The sequence below is a fragment of the Schistocerca serialis genome, chromosome 4 (genome assembly GCF_023864345.2).
Source record: "Schistocerca serialis cubense isolate TAMUIC-IGC-003099 chromosome 4, iqSchSeri2.2, whole genome shotgun sequence".
Taxonomy (NCBI): domain Eukaryota; kingdom Metazoa; phylum Arthropoda; class Insecta; order Orthoptera; family Acrididae; genus Schistocerca; species Schistocerca serialis.
The window spans coordinates 431,893,342-431,916,772 of NC_064641.1; the positions used below are offsets into that span (position 1 = coordinate 431,893,342).

Sequence of the window (23,431 nt, forward strand, 5' to 3'; positions counted from 1 at the left end):
GTGATATGCAAATGATTAGCTTTTCAGAGCATACACACAAGGTTGGAGCCGGTGGCGAAACCTACTATGTGCTGACATGAGGAAAGTTTCCAACTGATTTCTCATACACAAACAGCAGTTGACCGGCGTTACCTGGTGAAACATTGTTGTGATGTCTTGTGTGAGGAGAGAAATGTGTACTATCACGTTTCCGAGTTTGATAAAGGTCGGATTGTAGCCTATCACGATTGCGGTTTATCGTATCGCGATATTGCTGCTCGCGTTGGTCGAGATCCAGTGGCTGTTAGCAGAATATGGAATTGGTGGGTGCAGTAGGGTAATACGGAATGCCGTCCTGGATCCCAGCAGCCTCATATCACTAGCAGAGGCATCTTATCTGCATGGCTGCAATGGATCGTGCAGCCACGTCTCGATCCCTGAGTCAACAGATGAGGATGTTCACAAGACAACAACCATTTGCACGAACAGTTCCACGATGTTTGCAGCAGCATGGACTATCAACTCGGAGACCATGGCTGCGGTTACCCTCGACACTGCATCACAGTCAGGAGCGCCTGCGATGGTGTACTCAATGACGAACCTGGGTGCACGAATGTCAAAACGTCATTTTTTCGGATGAATCCAGGTTCTTTTTATAGCATTATGATGGTCGCATCCATGTTTGGTGTCATCGTGGTGAAAGCACATTGGAAGCGTGTATTCATCTTCGACATACTGGCGTATCACCCGGCGTGATGGTATGGGGTGCCATTGGTTACACGTCTCGGTCACCTCTAGTTTGCATTGACGGCACTTTGAACAGTGGACATTACATTTCAGATGTGTTACGACCCGTGACTCTACCGTTCATTCGATCCCTGCGAAACACTACATTTCAGCAGGATAATGTACAACTGCATGTTGCAGGTCCTGTAAGGGCCTTTCTGGATACAGTAGATGTTCGACTGCTGCCCTGGTCAGCAGATTCTCCAGATCTCTCACCAATTGAAAACGTCTGGTCAATGGTGGCTGAGCAACTGGCTTGTCACAATACGCCAGTCTTGATGAACTGTGGTATTGTGTTGAAGCTGCATGGACAGCTGTTCCTGTACACGCCATCCAAGTTCCATTTGACTCAATGCCAGGTATACCAAGGCCGTTATTATGGTCAGAAGTGGTTGTTCTGGGTACTGATTTCTCAGGATCTATGCACCGAAATTGCGTGAAAATGTAATCGCATGTCAGTTCTAGTATAATATATTTGTCCAATGAATACCCGTTTATCATCTGCATTTCTTCTTGGTGTAGAAATTTTAATGGCCAGTAGTGTACTTTCCTTTCGCTTCCTTTTCAGAGCATACACACAAGGTTGGAGCCGGTGGCGACACCTACTATGTGCTGACATGATTCAGTCATCCATGACTATTAAATTTTCGTCTCCCTTCACTATCTGAATAATTTCTTTTATCTCATCATACATGTCATCAATCTCTTCATCATTTGCGGAGCTGATTGGCGTGTAACCTTGTACTACAGTGGTAGGCATGAGCCTCATGTATATCTTGGCTACAATAATTTGTTCACTGTGCTGTTCATAGTAGCGTACTCGCACTTCTACTTTTTTATTCATTATCAAACCTACGTTACCATTTAACCATACAGTAAAGCAGCATGCCCTCAAGAAAAATTAGTAGTTTCCCCTTGATTTCAGCCTTTCTCAGTAATTCCTCAGCAAGGCCATTTTGATTAATTTTATTAGGCCAGATCAGTCAATCATCCAGACTGTTGCCCCTGCAACTACTGAAAAGGGTGCAGCCCCTCTTCAGGAACCAAACTTGCGTTTGGCCACTCAACAGATACCCCTCCGTTGTGGTTGCACCTACAGTAGAACTACCTGTACCCTTAGGCAGCAAACCTCCCCACCAAGGGCAAGGTCCATGGTTCATAGGGGGACTCACATTTTTATAGTTTAATAATCAGATTCTCCGATTTTTAGTTTATGTCACCTATTTGGTGTATTAAATGTAATACCCGGAGCTTCCTTCCGTTGCTCTCAGCAATATCACCAAACAGGATGGTCACAAACACTTACTCTCCCAACGACTGTTTTTGTTGCTGCAAATGAGACATTATCTGCAGCAGATTTAATTATTAGTGGTGCAGATCTAACTTTGTCTTTTTCTTTTGGTACGTACCTCCCATTTTTTTATAGTTTGTTTATTTGACTCTCCATGTTTCTGTGGACGTCACATATTTGGGGTACAAAATGTACAGGACTTTCCCTTTGTTGTTCTCAGTAGGTTCATCAGGTTGTATGGTTGCAAACATTTACTGTCCAATCGACTGTGTTTGTAGGTGGAAATGAGACATTACCTGCAGCAGAGATAATTAGGAGCAGTGCAGAACTAACTACATCTTTTTTTTTTTTTTGGGTATGAAATGTAGTAACAGGATCTTCCCTCTGTTGTTCCCATTAGGTTCATCAGATTGCATGGTTGCAGACATTTACTCTCCCTTTGACTGTGTTTGCAGCTGCAAATAATACATTACCTGCAGGAGACATAATTATGATTGGTGCAGAACTAACTACATCATCTTTCTTTCGGTTGTATCTCCCATTTTTTTATAGTTTGTTAATTTGAGTCTCTGAGTATGTGTGTATGTCACCTATTTGTATTACAAAACGTAGCAACAGTACCATCTTTCTGTTGCTCTAGCAGGTTCAACAAATTGCATGGTTGCAAACATTTACGCTCCCATCGACTGTGTTTGTTGCAGCAAATGTGACATTACCTGCAACAGAGATAATTATTAGCAGTCGTAATCTAACTACATCTTCTTTCTTTTGGTAAGTACCTCTCACATTATTCTGGGGTGATAATTTGATTATCTGAGTTTGTGTTTACATCACCTGTCGTTCCCAGCAAGTTCATTGGGTTGCATGGTTGCAAACATTTACTCCCCCAACAACTGTGTTTGTTGCTACAAATGAGACATTACCTGCAGTGCATTTTCTTATTAGTGGTGCAGAACTAACTATGACTTGTTTCTTCTGGTATGTACTTCCTACTTTTTATAGTTTGATAATTAGACTCTCTGGGTTGTGTGTATATCTCTTATTTTGTGTTTAAAATTTAGTAACAGGATCTCTCTGTCTTTTGCAGTAGGTTCATCAGATTGCATGGTTGCAAATATTTATTTTGCCATCAACCGTGTTTGTGGCTAGAAATGTGACATCACCTGCAGTACACATAATTATGAATGGTACAGAAGTAACTACATATTCTTTTTTTGGGATGTAAATCCCACTTTTTTATAGTTTGACAATTTGTTGTTCTGTATTTCAGGTAGAAAATGTAAACGTCCTTCCCACTGACGTTCTCAGCAGATTCATCAAATTGGCTGGTTGCAAATGTTTACTCCCCCATCGACTGAGTTTTATGCTACAAATGAAGCATTACCTGCAGCAGAGATTAATATGAGCAGTACAGAACTGACAACATATTCTTCCTTTTGGTGTGTACTTCCCATGTTTTTATAGTTTGATAATTTCACTCTCCGAATTTGTGTGTACGTCACCTCACCTATTTGTGGTATGTAATGTAGCAACAGGACCTATCATCTGTTGTTCTCAGCAGGTCCATCAGATGGTATGGCTGCAAACATTTACCCTCCCATCAACTGTCTGTTGTTTGGAATGAGACATTACCTGCAGCAGAGGTAATTATAACGGTGCAGAAGTAACTGTATCTTATTTCTTTTGGTATGTACCTCTTACTTTTTTATAGTTTGATAACATGATTCTTCAATTTTGTGTCTGCTTCACCTATTTGGGTATGAAATGTAGTAAGAGGAACATTCCTCTCTTGGTCTCAGCAGGTTTATCAGATGGCATGGTTGCAAACATTTACTCTCCCATCAACTGAGTTAACTGCTGCAAATGAGACATTACCTGCAGCAGAGACAATAAGGTTTGGTGTAGAACAGACTACATCTTCTTTCTTTTCTTGTGTGCCTGCCAATCTTTCGTTTGATAATTTGTTTCTATGAGTTTCCTTGTAGAACACCTGCTTGATGTAGGAAATATAGTAACAGGAAATTCCCTCTTTTGTTCTGAACAGGTTCATGAGATTGCATGGTTGCATACATTTACTCTCCCACGGACTATGTTTGTTACTGCAAAAGTGACATTATTTTCAGCAAAGATAATTATGAGCAGTGCAGACATAAGTACAGCTTCTCTCTTTTGGTATGTATCTCCCACATTTTTATAGTTTTATGATTTTATTCTCCAAGTTTGTGTGTATGTCACCTCTTTTAGTATGTACCTCTTTTGGTATGTATCTCCCACATTTTTATAGTTTTATGATTTTATTCTCAAGTTTGTGTGTATGTCACCTCTTTTAGTATGTACCTCTCACTTATGTATAATTTGATAGTATGATGCTCTTTATCAGCTGTTGCTATACGATAAGGTTTGGCCCTTATTAGCCTACTTCATGAGTCAATATCCTCAAAACGTAATTGATATCTACAACTTTTCCAGGTCTGTCAGAGAACACATGTTTATGTTTACACAATAAATCTGTAAGTTGCACCTTTTGTTCCGCATTTGAATGTCCCATTTCATTTACTTTGTCATATATCTGCTGTTTAGTACATATATCATTACCAACCTCATCTATCCTATGTAAATGAGTCATTGTCTCACCCCCTTTTAGTTGCCCTTTAAATTTTGATCTTCATCTGTTTACACCAGCATCAAATTCTACCACTCTGTCCTTTACAAAAATACATATTTGTACAAGAAGTCCATACCCAAAATTACATTCAATGCCAAACCTTTCACCACAAAGCAATTAATATCAAAACAATAATCACTACTGTTAAATTGCAGTGATTACTACATGTCCTAGTTGCTGTCTTAATTTTGACTCCTGTAACTGGTAGTTCTGTTAATCCTAAACATTTAATTTGCTGCCAGAAAGGTTCAGAAACAGCAGATAAACTTGAGCCAGATGTGTAATTCCTCCAACATTGATATCAATTATTGGCTGTATCACCACTATTTCTACTCTGTTCAACCCTGATTCCTGTAATAAATCACTTTCTATTTCACTCCTGCTTTCCTCTTGAATAATGCAAACATCTTTAGGTCTTTCTCCAAAACATACATCAGTATCCCCTTCAAATAGACCCTTAATAGCGAACTCAACGTTATCTTCTTCGTTTAATTCTTCCAGTTTTCTGGCAATTTTAAATTTTATTTTACCCCATTCTTCAGGTAACAAAGCTTTATGTAATTTCGCACGGGATACCCAATCACTCAATGTCATTATTTTATCGCTAACCCTCAATTCCATATCCCCTATTTTTGAATCCATTTCTCCAACTATTTCAGTTTTTATAGTCCCTATTTTTGTCTACTACAGTTACTCCTAACATCCACTGATTCGCCTTCACTTTGAGATTCACGCGTCTCATCGGCCATTGCTAATGAAAGGGCATAATTTTGGAATGTAGCTGCTGGCTCTACTTATCTTTTATATCCTAGTGTGACGAGATGTCTGCAGTCAGCGTCGGCTGCACAGCTATGCAATGAACCATAGTCGGCGGCGTGGACACGCAGTAAACTCGGTCAGGAGTGAGAAAACGTTGTGTGGGCCCCTGGCAGCATGTAGACGTGTTGCTCGGTGGCATGGACGACGGCGTTGATCGTTGGCAGCACGTGGATACAGCTTCGTCGACTGCTTTACCTGCAGCAACACATGGACACGGTATGGACAATGGTGTTACCCGCAGCAACACGGGGATGCGGCACGGATGACGGTTTAATTAGCGGCAACATGTGGATGTGGCACGGAAGACTGCGCATGTTTGATGCCCATGGTAACGCATGGTCAACTCACCAGGATGTGTAAATGACTGCCTCATAATCGTGGTGGTCTTATACTGGCGTAACCAAGGTGCAGTACGTATCTTGTCACAAACACGCCACTACTGCTAATGCACTGATTTAACTGAGAGCCCCCACACTGACTGTTCAAAATCCTAAACATCTGATGGACACCTGATTCCGAAATATTATGGAACAGAGAACAAATTCTTATCCCGGCTGAGCCCCCACTTGCAACTGTACTCGAGCTCGTTCACTATCTATTTTTCACGTGGCTCATCTGCAAAGGGGGCTGGTAGTGAATAGTCGCATTTGCGCCCCTAATACTGAGTCTAGCCTTTGAACAGCAGTGAACTGAATACACAATTGTCCACCTTGCGCAAAATGAGGTACGCTATACAAGTTCAGATTGAAACGTATTTTTTTTTAAAAAAGAAACACTTCTAACTTTGTGGCCATCCATACTAAAGTTCACAAATAAATCCGATCTGGATAAATAATAATCTGTGCAATTCGTACACATGATTTATTGTCTTGCTCTTACACACTTTCACGTTGTTCCTTCACAGTTTATTCTCATACGCTGGTGGCCATGCTTACACTCGTGGCACTTAGCTACTCCAAACCTACCACCATAACGGACAACTACCAAAGACCCAATTTTCCCGCTCATATCTCCAGTCCTGAGTCGGGTCACATGACACTACATTAATCAAAATAATTCCCAAACATGGCCACAAATCGTTTACAATTTTTACAAGATTTAAATACTTAAACCTAAATGCATTGTATAACTTTACACACATTTATCACCAATAATTTCATAATTCGTGCAATTAAAAAAAACTCTATGCAATGGAACTACAACGCTTATCAAAACACCAAACAAGTATTTACATGTTCATTTTGCATTACACTATTTTCACTCTGCATTTAATACATAATTTTATTCTTAAGCACGAAAATTTAAAATCAGAACTATTTTATGACATGCTATCAGATTTACATAATTAGGAATAACTCTAAGTTTTGGCACAGCTTCACCTCTCTCCCTTCATTTAATGACGTCTTTGCACAAAATATGAGACACAATATTTGTCTGGGACTGCAAAGATCGAAACTGAATGGTGTATTCATAATAAAATAACGACTTACTTTGCAGTTGTTCTAAACATCTTTATAACTTAATTCTAATATGAAACGTTTTGATTGAAGTACACCAGCCCAACATATTTCTGCTGCTGTGCTTTAAATTTAAATTGCGAACTACTTGGAAAAGCTCCATATTATCTCCTGTTTCCGTACATACCAGGTAAATTACGTATTGTTTAGACCCAAGCGCCGTAATAAATGTTCTCTTACTTCGAATGCCCTCATTTTGGTTCCAGGTTGCTTTTGGTATTTTTTTCCTTATACACTGATGAGCTGAAACATTATTATTACCTTCTTCATATCCCTTTTGTCTATCTTTGGAACGAAATGCATCACTTATTCTGCGTAACAGGGATCAGACAGTTTGCTGGTAGATTTGTGAGCATATGGCCTTGGGTGTCTACCAACAATTCATGTAATTCTCGTAAATAATGGGCCTCTACTTTGTGGACACCGTGATGGCGCCCGATAGCAATCCAGATGGGTGCCATAGGATTTACATCAGGCAATTTGGTGGCCGAGACATCAACGTGAGTTTGCTATCATGCTCCTGAAACCAACGTAATACGGTTCTGCCTCCGAGACACGGACAGTTATACCGCTGAAAGATGACATCACCGTCGGGGAAGACCTCAAGCATGAAGAGATGCAGGTGGTTCGCAGCAGTCAGCGTGTCTTCGATTACAACCACAGGTCGTATGTAGGCGCAGGAAAATGGCTCCCGTAGTGTAATAAGTATAATACTGCTCCCTCCAGCCTGCGTCCGTGGCGCGCTGCACGTTTCGAGCCGCCGTTCACCCTTATGAAGCCGGCTGCTGTGGCCGAGCAGTTCTAGGTGCTTCAGTCCGGAACCACGCTGCTGTTACTGTCGCAGGTTCGAATCCTACCTCGGGCATGGATATGTGTGATCTCTTTAGGTTACTTAGGTTTAAGTGGTTCTAAGTCTCGGGGACTGATGACCTCAGATGTTAAGTCCCATAGTGCTTAGAGCCATTTGTGTTGTGTCGGTAGCTGGGCCGACACCGTGAAGTTTAGATGGCTGAAAATGCAAGCTACACTAACGCTGTAGCCGATAGGGCACGCACGGCTAAAGCAGACGGGCGTGAAGTCTGGAACATGAGAACTTATAATGAATAAAAAGAAAAGTATGTAGATGCTTATTACTTATCTTTTTATTAGTCCTTGGAATACATCTCTCTTGAATACTCGTAAGCTATAGGCACTGATACAAATGGCGCCTTGCTAGTTCGTAGCCATTAACTTAGCTGATGGCTATTCTGTCTCTCGGCTAATGAGAGAAAGGCTTCGTACATCTGGTCGGTAGCTAGGTTCTCGTACAACTGGGCGGTAGCTAGGTTCTCGTACCACTGGGCGGTAGCTAGGTTCTCGTACAACTGGGGCGAGTGCTCTCTCGTATCACGAGACCTGCCTTGGTGGTGGCGCTAGGTCTGCGATTACACAGTGGCGACACGCGGGTCCGACATGTACTAAATGGACCGCGGCCGATTTAAGCTACCACCTAGCAAGTGTGGTGTCTGGCGGTGACACCACATTCCTCCCCCGCAAATCGGCGAACGGTCGTGTGATAAGGCTTCCGCCCGCCGAGGGGAGGACCCCATGTTGACGTATGCGACGAGGTGGGGAGCCTAACAACAGGCGAGGCTGTGCCACCCGCACCCGGCCATTCGGTCCGAGGGGAGCTAGGAAACGCCTGAAAAACTAGTCCAGGGTGCACGTCAACATGCGGTGTATGCGCCCGTAAAGAGACAGGAGGGACCGAATGATCAACCTCCATTGCGTCGGGGTAGCCGACGCGCGATGACGTCATGTGGTCCGGAGCGGGCGGGAGTTCCATGGCGGAGGACAGCTGGTCACGGGAAGCGATCGGCGGCGCGTGACCCTGGGAGGCGCTTGGCGGCTGCAACGAAGCGTCGAATGTGGGCGGCGCCGGCGGGAAAACAAGCGGCGGCGGCGGCGGCGGCTGCTGCTGCTGCGGCGGCGGCGGCGCGTCGCCATGGGGCAAAATGGAAGGCATCGTCGGTAACACCTGGGGATGAGGCGAGCCAGTAGATGGGTCCCCAGGGCGCTGACCGGACGGCACCGTCGCTGAAAGCAGACGGGGAGCGGCAGAACCCGAGCGACGACAGAGGCGCAGCTGATTGAGATGCCGACGCACCTCACCAGAGGCCCCCAAAACCAAATACATCGCGCGGCCGAGGCAGCGAAGAATGCGCCCTGCGAGCCAATGCCGTGAACCTCGATAGTTGCGATAAAATACAACGTCGCCTGGAGCAAAAGCAGGAGTCTGCCGCTGCACAGGAACCTGATGCGGCGGATGCAGCAAAGACATCAAGGTGCGATGAGGACGACCGTGGAGCAACTCAGCCGGCGAGCGACCATCTCGGGGCTGAGAGCGATACGAAGACAAAAAGAGCAACAATGCGTCCTCCCGAGAACGCGACTCTTTCAATTTCAACATCTGTGACTTGAAAGTCCGGACCAATCGTTCAGCGGCACCGTTGGACTGAGGCGAAAACGGCGCGGATGTCAGATGTTGAATACCATTGGCCTGGCAGAATGACTGAAATTCTGCGGACATGAATTGTGGGCCATTGTCGGAAACAATAGTCTGCGGAAGACCTTCAATGCAAAAGATAGCAGACAACGCTTGGATGGTGGCGGAGGACGTCGTGGAAGACATCCGGACAACAAAAGGAAAATTACTGAAGGCGTCGACCAGAACCAACCATCGAGCATTCCAGAATGGACCAGCAAAATCAATGTGCAAGCGTTGCCAAGGGGAAGTGGCGTTTGGCCACGCAAAGACTTTCCGCGGCGGTGCGGACTGTTGTTCGGCACACGCCGGACACGAAGAACACATATTCGTAATCGCAGCATCGATTCCGAACCAAGTACAGTGCTGACGAGCAAGTTGTTTCGTTCGCACTATACCCCAATGTCCTTGGTGAAGAAGCCGTAAAACCGAGGACCGTAACGAACGTGGGACCACGACTCTGGACTGATCATTATCAGAACGCAACAACAAAACACCACGTCGAACAAAAAGTCTCTCCTTGTGAGCAAAAAATCGGCGAACCAACGGATCCTCGATCCGAGACTTTGACAAAGGCCATTGCGTAGCAACAAAACGTAAAACAGTAGCAAGGACAGGGTCAGCAGCTGTGGCTGTAGCGACACGACGAAAATCAATCGGAAACGATTCGACCACTTCATCGGTTGCCGAATCAATGAACATGCAAGCAAGTTCGGAAGAATCGAATGCTTTATCCTCAGCAACAGGCAAACGGGACAACGCATCGGCGTTTCCGTGCTTAGCAGTGGACCGATACAAGATATCGTAGCGGTACTGCGAGAGGAAAATAGACCAGCGAATGAATTTCTGCGCTGTACGTGGAGGTACAGGCTTGGTCGGATGAAAAAGCGATGTCAAAGGTTTGTGGTCTGTGATGATGGTAAAGTGACGACCATACAAGAAATCATGGAACTTAGTAACACCAAACACGAGAGCCAAAGCTTCTTTCTCTATCTGTGAATAATTTCGTTGCGCAGACGATAGCAATTTGGACGCAAAGGCAATAGGGCGATCATGGGAGCCAACTTTGTGCGCAAGCACAGCACCGATCCCGAAATCCGATGCATCTACCATCAACAAAAGGGGTTTCTGGGGATCGAATGGCGTAAGGCAAGTATTAGAAAGCAACGCCGATTTCAACTGGCGAAAGGCGCGTTCGCATTCGGTCGTCCAGAGAAACGGAACACCTTTACGGCGTAAGCGATGAAGCGGAGCTGAAATGGAAGAGGCATTGCGCACATTCACTCACACCTTGTGATTCTACATTGTTCAACGTTCTTGCGACCTCATCACGCAATGCGTGGGGAACATTGCGCGCCCTGAAAAATTTCGGTTGCGCGTTTACCTTCAGTTCTAAATGTGCTTCATAGTTTTTAGCGCAACCTAAGCCCGGTGCAAAAATGTCTGCAAATTCGTCACATAAGCGAGAAACACTGTCTGAAGGCACAGTCTGATTCACTGATAGGACCTGATTTACAATAGACATGTTAAACAACTGAAACAAGTCTAGACCAAACAAGTTCACTGCAGAAGAAGAACGAAGAACGTAAAATGACACAAGTTTTGTTTGTCCCTTGTATGTTGCAAGAAGGCTGCACTGTCCTAACACAGGAATTTTCTGTCCGGAATATGTAGTTAGCTTAACATTTGCGGAACGCAACGGAGGTTTGCCCAGTTGTTTGTACGTGTCGTGATTGAGCAATGAAACTGCAGCTCCGGTATCGAGCTGGAATGGTATCACTTTGCCTTCAAAGTCTAAGTCCACAAAAAGTTTATTGTTCTGCTGACGACAAGAGCGACTGTTTTGTGCAATTGGAACAGACACTGGTACAGAATCACTTGCTAATTGACGTGATTTCCGGCGACGTCGACGCACAGTTTTTGTGGGACGAACACAGTTACTGTTAGAGAAAGTATCACTGGACGAAGCGGAATTAACGACATGAATGTCCATAGGCGAAGGTCCACGAGCCTGAGTGTCCTGGGTTCGATTCCGGCGCGAAGCAAAGGGCCTGGAATGATTGTGATTGTCTGATCTGAGCTTTTTCTGGCAAACACTTTGAACATGTCCTTTCATATTGCAGAAAAAGCAAATAGCTTGGCGTGACGGGCAATGTTCACGCGAATGTCTAGTAGCACACCGCGGGCATGATTTCACTGCATTTGTGGGCTGGCGCGGCACACCTGGCTTAGCACGCGGCGGTCGCTGTGTCGACGTGCGCAAGGCCCGGTTACCGGGCCGCGCAGCGCGTCCAGCGGGCCGGTTAATGTTACACACGGCTGGCGAAGTTTCAAAAGATTCCTGAGCACAGTCAAGTGTGTCCTGTCTATCCAATATGTCTATCACTTGTTGAAGGGAGGGATTAACTAGTTTCAAAATTTGCTCCCGTATGCGAACATCAGAAACGTTCTGTGCAATTGCATCACGCACCATTGTATCTGAATAAGAAAGACCACAGTCACATTCAAAGGCACAGTCCCTAGTAAGTCCTTGCAATGTTGCTACCCACTCCCTATTAGTTTGACCGGCCGTACGTTTTGTACGAAAGAACGTATACCGTTTTGCAACCACATTAACTGTTTCTTTGAAATAGGCATCTAATGCAGACAAAATTTCCTCGTAGGACAAAGTTGCTACGTCGCGTCGGGGAAACAATTTCACTATCACACGGTATGTGGACACACCGACACAAGAAAGCAAAAACGGCTGCCGCTCTTTACCTTGAATTCTGTAGGCAGCGAGGTGAAAGTTGAACTGGCGAGACCACTCTTGCCAGGTCTCATCGGCTGCCACGTATGGTCGAAAGGGAGGTGCAACAGCGTTTATTGGCAGCGGTAGCGAAGAAGCGGCGGCGGCCGCATCGGTGTGCAGCGCACGTTGACCCTGGACGAGCTGTCCAAGGGCATCCAGTAACGCCTGCGTCTGCTGATTCTGCAAGCGATAAAATTCGGACAGTACATCTGGAGAATGTGGCGAAGCCATGACACAATTAAATGTAAGCAATCAGAACACTTTAAATCGTCGCCAATGTTGCAAACGAATTAATACAAACTCTTTTGCTCGTCGCCAATAAATGTTGTGTCGGTAGCTGGGCCGACACCGTGAAGTTTAGATGGCTGAAAATGCAAGCTACACTAACGCTGTAGCCGATAGGGCACGCACGGCTAAAGCAGACGGGCGTGAAGTCTGGAACATGAGAACTTATAATGAATAAGAAGAAAAGTATGTAGATGCTTATTACTTATCTTTTTATTAGTCCTTGGAATACATCTCTCTTGAATACTCGTAAGCTATAGGCACTGATACAAATGGCGCCTTGCTAGTTCGTAGCCATTAACTTAGCTGATGGCTATTCTGTCTCTCGGCTAATGAGAGAAAGGCTTCGTACATCTGGTCGGTAGCTAGGTTCTCGTACAACTGGGCGGTAGCTAGGTTCTCGTACCACTGGGCGGTAGCTAGGTTCTCGTACAACTGGGGCGAGTGCTCTCTCGTATCACGAGACCTGCCTTGGTGGTGGCGCTAGGTCTGCGATTACACAGTGGCGACACGCGGGTCCGACATGTACTAAATGGACCGCGGCCGATTTAAGCTACCACCTAGCAAGTGTGGTGTCTGGCGGTGACACCACAATTTGAAGCATTTTTTTCACCCTGATGACGGCGTTTGTGGGGACGACCATCGTATTAGTGTATCAGAAATGTGATTCATCCGAAGAGCCGACACGTTTCCATTGATCGACAGTCGAATTCCGATGGTCCCGTGCCCACTGCATTTGTAACTATGATGTCGTTGGGTCAACACATGAAGGCAGGCATAGGGCTGATCTGCTGCGGACTTCCAAGATGAACAGTGTACTCCGAAATACTCGTGCGTGCACCACCATTGTGTTCTTTCGGCAGAGATCTATCCTACTTTATAGAGCAGACAAGCCTCTGAACCCCACGTTTTGTGAAGAGTCGTGGTTCAAACATTTAGCGCCTAGTGATAGCTTCAATGCTCTTCTACCTCTTTCCGCAGATGATGACGACAGTGGCACGCGAAAATTCGACCAGCTTCGCCGTTTTAGAGATACTCGTTCACAGGCTCTGCGTAATAATAATCTGCCCTTCGTCAAAGTCGCTTATTTCCATGGATTTCTCCATTTGCAGCTTTTCTCTTGGCTGTTCTTGTCTGCTTCGCTTGCATACTTTCGTTACAGCTTCACGTGCCCAGAATGCCACCATGAGGCCCACAATGTCGCAGTGGGCAGTGGTCATGCTTATCACTGTATTTCCTTTAATTTCCTTTATGCTTTCACTTTCTTTCTATATGTTTCAAGTTCAGGTTTTGTTTATTTTACGTTGAAGCAATAATACTTTGAGCGATCATGAAATAGACAATTAGTTGATTGAAAAGAATGGCAATTACATGCAATTAGCCTTATTTAATAATTGCGTGGACGGAGTCGCCAGTGTAAGTCGGCGCTTCCTCCTCCGCCAGCTCAAATATTCTAGAATTCCGTTACCAGTATGAAGACTGTGGTTCGAGATTGATGTTGGGAGCTGTGCAACAGAGGATGTGGACTGGTTGAATTTTAGTTGATGTCACTTGCAAATCGCAATTTCATAGACCCTGTGTGCTGTATGGTTGGTTTGAAAACCTCGGACTTCTTTTCTGAAAGACTTCACATACTGCACATATAGTGAATAAGAATGGGAGTTGGAAATTAGTAATAAAATCACGCAAATGACTGATCGGTATTACATCGAAATCTTGCATCTTCCCTGATAGAAATGCTGAAAAGTGAAACTCTTGGCACAATGAATAATGAATTGAAACATGTGAGCAGGTTAACAGATAATAAAACAGCACGTAAGTAATTCAAAATCCGTTAGTATATTATGTAATTATTACAACTACAGCCCAAGATGCTTTTATTATGGAGGTAGATAGTAGGAAGATAAGTACAAACAGCCAGTCTCTCCTAATTGCTTTTACAAAATTTGAAAACTGCGCTTTCTTTCATTACACAGATAACACAAATACAAACATCAACTCTATGGTCGCAATCTTTACACAAATGTTTTACACAAAACACAAAAAGTAGTATTACAACCTATACACCAGGATCTCTACTAAACTCAGCTGAAAGTATAGAGTATATTTTCTGTTTGTAGGTAGGTGTTCTAGGAAAAAAAGCAAATTAAATGTAATTAATTTCTATGCACATAAAATTACGCATATGTAAATTAGATTGAATCTAAGAAAGTAGTGAAGTAACTAATATACAGTTTCAGATTGTAGCTGTAGTGCTTGCGTGGATAACAAGTGACATACAAGCTATAATGTTGTTTCATAAACAATTCAACCAAGGGAAACTGAGAGACAGTGATGGCGAAGCTAACAGATGGAGAGTTAATGGGAAGGTACTGAAAATGGCGAGAACTGAAACTAGTTCAGTCAGTCAAAATGGAGCAAGAAAATCACGTGGATAACGATTGTCATCTACATGAGGGTTAATAAATAGATTCTGCTAGTTGGCATGAATTTGACCTCTTTGATATAGGGCTATAGAAGAAGTTCCTCCGTCCGGTCTTCGTCTGCAGGATGATGTATGTAAATGTTTAAGAACTTTTAATTTCCTATTGATTGAATTTTTGCTGCCAATGAGGCTTGTTCAAATGGGTTCAAATGGCTCTGAGCACTATGGGACTTAACATCTATGGTCATCAGTCCCCTAGAACTTAGAACTACTTAAACCTAACTAACCTAAGGACAGCACACAACACCCAGCCATCACGAGGCAGAGAAAATCCCTGACCCCGCCGGGAATCGAACCCGGGAACCCGGGCGTGGGAAGCGAGAACGCTACCGCACGACCACGAGATGTGGGCAAATGAGGCTTGTACGGCATCGTAATTGTCTATGGGTTGTGGGAAAATTAATACATCTTTTTTTGATAAGAATTTCTTACTGTTTTATATTTTTAAGAAATATGTTCTGCAAAGTCATATGGAAATAACCTTTTCGATGTACATAATGTAGTAACAAGTCGTTTCTTCTGTTCTTCATTAGCAAGTTGATGTATGTGTATGTTTACGAACATTTAATCTCCCATCGACTGCATTATTGCTGCAAATGAGACATGCACTGCACTGTAGTTAACTACGAGGTGTTTGGCTCTTAGTACATCTTCATTCTTTTCGTAACTAGTTGCTACTATTTTATATTCCTTTAAAATTAGATTTTGCAAGTTCACATGAAAATGATGTATTTGATAAACAGAAAGTAGTAATAAGTTCTTCCTTCTGATGCTCATCAGCAGGTTGACTTGGGTAGTGTTTGCGAATATTTATTCTCCCATCGACTGAGTTTATGCTGCAATGAGTAGGCCATGCTCTATAGTTAACTGCGAGAGGTGCAGAACTGCAGCTCGGCTGCTCTAGATTCTGCATAAATGTTTCGGGATAATGTGGTATTACAATATCAATAATATATAGAATAATAAGTCAATTTGGATTGATATATTTCTAATCTGGCAAAACGTAAATGTTGTTAGTGGGATTCAGTTAATCAATAGGCAATACCTTAATGAAAATGTTCCATTCCAGTATTTAAGAATGGATTCCTTAAAAAAGCATAACTGAGATTATCAGATTGTATCAAACTATTTCAAGGGCTTTTATTAAATTTGAAGGAAAAAATAACATCTAAGTGTTGTGGTATGGAAAACAAATAACACTCATCTGTAAATAGACACAATTCAAGTCGGAAAACTAATTGAGTGTTGTATAATTAGGTCCTATGATTCTGAGAGAATAAGACACTAAAAGTAGTAAAACGGTCGAAGTAGAAATTATATAAAACTGTAGGCAGGCAGCAGCAGGACTATCTTTTCTGAAAAAGAGGAATATGGCATGGACAAAAAGTCAAGTGTCACTACAGATCCCTATAATTTGTTTGACCTAGCAAAGTGGTAGTCAGTTGTGATCTTGACTAATACATAGTACATGTGTTAGTTTGAGGTTTATGTTGTTTGTTGTTATCTGAGAAACAATGAATTGGAAGTTAACTACAGAACAGCATGTGTTTGTTTTTGCAACATGGCGGTCTGCTTCTCTTCTTCATTGATTGACAGTGGATCCCTTCTTTTATTGATGGCAAATCAAATGTATATGTCTATAAAAAGCTTTAATAAACCAGCATGCAGACTTTTCATGTTGGCTATCAGCATGACAGAGCTCTTCATCATAAAATCGTATTATTGTCTCGTCATTACAGTGGGGTTTGTGATTTGTTTGTGGAAAGTTTTCAAAGAAGACGAGATATTCGCAAACTAAATTTAAGATTTCAACAGACAAAGTCGGTAGCTTCATCATTCAGGTAGGCCTAAGTCTATTATCGCAGAAGAGAACCTAATCTTGTCACGCAGTGTTTTGTGCAGTCGCCGGCGATCCCCCAAGGAAAAGCATCGAAGGAGTATGAGATAGCAAGAAGCAGCTTACGGAGGATCCAGAAAAAGCAGAAATTTAAGACCTATAGGTCTTCTTTACTTCAAAGCCTAAATGAAGATGATCTGGACAGGCATAATATTATGGAATTCTGTGTGCTGTACATAATCCTACAAACAGCCGAAGTCTCCTGCCCCGAACATATAGGCAGGGATTTTCAGCAGTGGGCTAATCGGACTTAATTTTTTTAATGGCACTGACAGGCCTGTAAATTACCTAGACGTCCTTCAAGAAGCATTGTTACAACTACAAAATAGTCCACTTTCTGAATATCTGCAGCCGTTTGGAAAACTGCCCTGGTGACAGGATAGTTTTCTGAAGGTCTTATTTGAAAACTTTGAGGAACAGATTGGCAGACGGAATAATACTGAATTGTTTTCACTATCTCAAACCCATGGATTTTTCAGTCTGGAGTATACTAAAATATGAGGTTTATTCCATCAAGATTGACGATATTTTATTTGAAGGAACGAATCCAATCAGAACTTGAAAAACCTACCATCCTAGAAGATTTATGGCGAAATATGCAAATCAGTGCTGAAAAAGCAGTGTTTACTTGGAACAGCATGAAAACCACTTTGATCATATTTTGTAGGTTCCATGAACTCTGCTAGTAGTTCTATGTTTCTAATAATAAGCAACAAAAGAATGGGCAACAGAAATAAGAAAACAAAACTTTTGAAAGCCAAGCGAACTAGGAAGAGGTCAAGGAAAATTGAACGTTCCATACTTAGCGTTTGCAGATGACTTGGTGATTCTAACTGACAGAGAAGAAACAGCAGTAAAACAAATCGAGACCCTCAAAGAATGTGCAAATCTCCTTTGAGAAGACTGAATGCATGTGTTCCAAGTTAGATATTCCAAAACTTAAAACAAATGATGGTGAAAACAACAGAGTCAAACACTTTAAGTACCTCGGTGAAATTATTGAACCAAAGTGAATTGAAAAAGTAGCACAAAAAAACAGCAGATTGTAGAAAACAAGAAAACGTCCAGACTTGTTTCACATTTGTATAACAAAAAATGCCTGTGAAAAGGCACTAAAATCAGACACTACAACAGTCAAACTGACAGTAACCTATGCAAGTGAAACACCCTCATTGAATCGAAAACTAGAGTTACAAGCCAATTAAGAAAGTAGAGAGAAAGATTCCAGAATGAGATTTTCACTCTGCAGTGGAGTGTGCACTGTTATGAAACTTTCCTGGCAGATTAAAACTGTGTGCCGGGCTGAGACTCGAACTCGAGTCGTGCGTGGGTAGCTCAGAAGGTAGAGCAATTGCCTGCAAAAGGCAAAGGTCCCGAGTTCGAGTCTCGTTCTGGCACATAGTTTTAATGTTCCGCGAAAGTTTCATAACAGCGCACACTCCGCTGCAGACTGAAATCTCATTCTGGAAACATCCGCCAGGTTACGGCTAAGCCATGTCTCCGCAATATCCTTTGTTCCAGGAGTGCTAGTTCTGCAAGGTTCGCAGGAGAGATTCTCTGAAGTTTGGAAGGTAGGAGACGAGGTACTGGCGGAAGTAAAGCTGTGAGGACAGAGCGTGAGTCGTTCTTGAGTAGCTCAGAAGTTAGAGCACTTTCCTGCGAAAGGCAACGTCCCGAGTTCGAGTCTCGGTCCGGCACAAAGTTTTAATTTGCCAGGAAAGTTTCATAACAGCGCACACTCCGCTGCAGAGTGAAAATCTCGTTCTGGAAACATCCCCCAGGCTGTGGCTAAGCCATGTCTCCGCAATATCCTTTGTTCCAGAAGTTTTAGTTCTGCAAAGTTCGCAGGAGAGGTTCTGTAAAGTTTGGAAGGTAGGAGACGAGGTACTGGCTGAAGTACAGCTGTGAGGACGGGGCGTGAGTCGTGCTTGGATAGCTCAGAAAGTAGAGCACTTGTCCGCAAAAGGCAAAGGTCCCGAGTTCGAATCTCGGTCCTGCACACAGTTTTAATCTACCAGGAAAGTTTCGGAGAGAAAGACTACTAGAAAAATTCTGGAACCACGATAGGCACAAGATGGATACAGACTAAAAACCATCGAGACAACAGAAAAGGTAACAAACATCGAAACTGATATCAGAAAGAGACGAATGAAGTTCTATGGACACCTAGACTGATTACTCGCAAACATACAACTAAACGTCTATTGGTCAATGTGACATCCCTTAAAGCATCAATACTTTGGGTAACTGAAGTTAAGAAGGATTTGACAAAAGCAAAAACTGACGTAACAAACGCATCACACAGGGAGACATTCAGAAGAAAAACTGATAATTGGGAGGTTATTCCAGAGACGAATCCAAAACCATACCGACCAAAGTCGACCGAAGAAAGAAAGAAGGTCTTCGGGGAGAAAATGAAGAAATATTAAGAAAATAAGAAGAACCCTAAGAAAGATTCACTTCGTATTACTGCACCAAACGAATTTTCGACAACTGACTTCTGGCTCACCCTAAGATCAAATGCAAATTTAAGTGTTAAGAATACTTTTCAGAAATTGCTTATCAAGTTTGTTATTTTATGTGGAAGTGAAGCATGGAAAATAAGCGGTAGGATAAAAAGAGAAAAGACGTTTTTGAAGTGTGGTACTACAGGCAGTACAGGAGAAAGCTGAAGATTAAGCGGTTTGATCGAATAAGTACTGAGGTAAGTAAAAAAAAAAAAAAAAAGGAGAAAATAGCCATTATCACGATGTGAACAAAAGTAAGGACTGATGGATAGGACATCGTAAGGCATGAAGGAATGGTCGATTCAGAGTTGGAGACAAATGTTGGGAAGCAGTTTCTCGTGGATCTACGTCGTTATGTAGAAATGGAATTGCATGAAGAGGATAGACCAACATGACATCTGCATCAAACCAGTCTTCCAACTGAAAACCAAATCAGCAAAAATCGCTACCTCACTAGGTTTATGTTCATGTTTGTAAGAACTTTTACAGTAATAAAAACCTCACAATGACACTGTTATATCTCAGGAATAACAGTTAAGTCATAATTTAACATTTATAAAATTGCAGTATCAAATAGTCCTACTGCAAAACTGTGAAAGACGCAGGACCAAGAGGCTATTCCTAAAGCCACAGGCAGCAGCTTCGTTACCGCAATGAAATGTAGATAAAATACTGAGGATACTCAATTCAACCGTTACATTTCACATGTAATAAATATTGACATGATACTCATCTAAGTATTGCTAACGATGGGTTTACATGTATGTAAACTATGTAAAGAATATTTATTGACTGTTTAAACAACGAATATAGTCAGTGCGGTATCAGAAGTACAAAAATGTGCTAAAGTGTCTGTGCATATCTAAGAAGAATTGTTCAAATAGAACATAGAAAGTTCGGAACCTTTTGCACATGTTTAGTGTAAAAGACCACAACAAAAGCTAAAAAAAGTCGTATGTGAAAAACCAGCAAAATTCAGCTTTGACGTACAAACATATGGTAGTCTCACGTAGAGAGATTGTAAGATGCTTACTTGTGCAATGGATACTTTTTATGAACCGAAGCAAACACATCTAGTGTGTTGCTGTGTGTTATGACATTCTGATTCCTGCAGTTCTTTACTGCAACGGTTTCGCCTGACATATTTTGTCTTTGCAGTAAGGATTTCACTGTTTTCACCTCGTTCTATGGCATAAAGGCGAGCTAATACTCCTACCGCTGAACATCTTATTATCAGTGGACTGTAAATAGCTTATCGATATCTCCTGTCACCTGTTCTCGACATGAAACTTTTCACAAAGTAATCACGTAATTAAAGTCTGACAATCTATTACTGCAGGAGAGCGAAATGAATGTTATCTTCCGATCTCTCTTCTCCCTCTCTCCCTACCCAATACATTCCTCACTCAACCGTCGTACAGACGTGCCTATCTGCTGTAGAATTACTGACCGATGTTACGGTGTGGATCAGCCGCAGAAGAATGTGGAGCATACAGACAATCCGGCTTTTACTTATTCTGTTGTGGATGGCAACCTCGGTAAAGGTAAGTACTGCGATACCTACAACCAGTGTTTCATATACAGTATGTTTTTGTAGCTCTCCAGACATGCCACTGAACTTACTCTATTTGACGTCAAGATCCGCAGATACTGCAGTTACGTTTCTTTTGCCAGAATCAGTTAATGGACATAATTGTGTGATTGACATGATTGTTTGGTCCTTACACGGCTGAGCATCTCAGCATTTTATCTGACGGGTTTAAATTGCGACCATCTCCATTTTTAGCTATAATTTGTGAAGACTACATCATTAAACCAAATAACTTACCTGGCAGACTGAAAAAGTTTGCGATAGAAACCCCAAACCACCTGCCTTCCAGCGCAGCTCACGTACGAAAGTCGGTATAGAAAAACAGTAAAACTCCGGTTAACGGTTGCACTGCTTGCAGACCATGAGGCGTTATGCTCAATGCCGCTTGGAGTGGGCAAAAGCAACGCTCTTATTTACGTACGAAGAAATGTAAAGGAAGAAGTAGCACTAGGCTTGAGCGTCCTGGCTGTAACAAAGTAATTAGGGACGGATCACGGGGTCGAAATGGATAAATATGCGGAAGAAATTCAGTGTGTTTCTTACCAAAGATCCATCCCGAATTTAGCTGAATGGCTTTACGAAAGCCACAGAAAAATCTTTATTTTTCATGTCTACGCATTTACAGTAATCTGCCGCTAGAGGACTCAGAACTGCAGCGTGTAACATGGCGTAGTATAATGTAACCATGTCGATGCGTGAGAAATAGAGTGCTGTAATCGAATTTCGAGTTCGGACACTTCGTCCTCACATGAACACCCCCTTCTTCAGCATGACAATACCGGATCGCACACGAGGATTGCGACATCTGCAACAGTCCGTTACCTTGGGTTTAGTGTAGTCGATTATCCATAGGGTCCCGACTTGGCCCCATCCGATTTTCATCTGTTTCGAAGAACACCTTTGAGGACTTCACTTCAGCAGTGATGAAGAGGTACAAGCACAGGTAAGGTTGTAGCTTCATCAACAAAATCAAATATTCTGCAGTGATGATATCAGTAAAATGGTCTCTCGTCGGTGGAAATGTGTTCGTTGTCATGGTGACTATTGAGAAATAAATAAATATATAGCTAAAGATGTAGTTGTTAAAAACGTCAGTTTTATCTGGAAAGCTTCAGCTGTTTTTACACAATACCGATTGGAGTCCAATGTTGGAGCAGCTGAAGGTTGATCTACTTAGTGACGAGTTACAATACATACCTAACGTGATAGATGGGTGAGTGAACCCGGCAGATGTCTAGTAAGTCATGCATACCAGAGTCCGCGAGCGCGATAACGAATTACTGCAGAGATGCTATGATGGACTGCGGCTCTTCTTCTTGATCTGTGCATGGATCCCGTCTTTTGTTGACTGCAAACTAAATGTAAATGTCTTTAAAATGGATTAATAAACCATAATGCAGTCCTTTCGTATAAGAGCATGGCATATCTCGCAGCCATATTATTGTCTTGTATTTTGAAGATCATTAAGGTTTGCTAACCTGTACCGCTTGAAGCCCCAACTTGAACGAGAGTGTGAACAGCGTGGCAGATTATCTGAATAAAAACGATGGCAACATGTGTTAACAATATTTCAGGAATGATGGAAACAAATTTTTGTTTTAGTGTGCCAGGGATTACTGGAAGCCTTCCCAAAGTGTAACGGTGTGGTGGTAATAAAACTGAGCCCTACATGTTGTTGGCAAATGCGGAGCTTTTCAGAAAGAGCAGTAGTCGGCATCAATATACTTTTGTCCACATGAAGTGCTATTGTGAATATTTCCAATGTACTGTAGTGTAACCATTTTGAGAAGACTTTACCTTGCTACCAACAACCAGATAACTAAAATATTTCAATTCTGAAGTATGCAGGATTATGTAGTATAGTTCTGTTCAAATACAAACTTAGAGTGCTGTTGTGTTCGGTTTGAACGAAAAATTATTGAGCACTTTTGTTGACCATACTAACCAATGGTGTTCCACCAAGGGCTACGAAATGCCAGCGTTAAGTGGAAAGACTAAATAATATATCACGTAGACGAAGGATATTTTAATACTTACCATAAGCCACATGTGTGGCAAAATACAGAAAAAAGTACGTACGTCTCCGCCTCAGGCAGAGATGCATCTGCGAATACGCTTGTCTCCCATTGTACATAATTAAGATTCATTCTTTGATAAATTACCATCATCTAGCAAATAAAAAATAGGAAGACGATAAATATTCTCCAGTGGTTTAATTTTCCTAAGGATTTTGACTCTATGAATGAAGTCGCACGCTTTTGTAAATCATTACATCACTGAATTATAGGGATATT

General features: G+C 42.4%; 1 protein-coding gene across 2 annotated transcripts in view; it reads left to right on the forward strand.

Moving 5' to 3' along the window:
• LOC126475029 (acetylcholinesterase-like) overlaps window positions 1–23,431 on the forward strand; it is a 215,684-nt gene that overhangs the window by 57,435 nt on the left and 134,818 nt on the right. The window contains exons 7-10 of one of the 2 annotated variants that reach the window (XM_050102572.1): window positions 2,697–2,827; window positions 3,144–3,243; window positions 3,327–3,495; window positions 3,618–3,699. In XM_050102572.1, coding sequence (XP_049958529.1) covers window positions 3,392–3,495; window positions 3,618–3,699 — 186 coding nt within the window. In that variant the 5' untranslated portion in view covers window positions 2,697–2,827; window positions 3,144–3,243; window positions 3,327–3,391. Of the gene's footprint in view, window positions 1–2,696; window positions 2,828–3,143; window positions 3,244–3,326; window positions 3,496–3,614; window positions 3,700–23,431 lie in introns of both variants that reach the window. The other variant, XM_050102570.1, reaches the window with a different exon arrangement.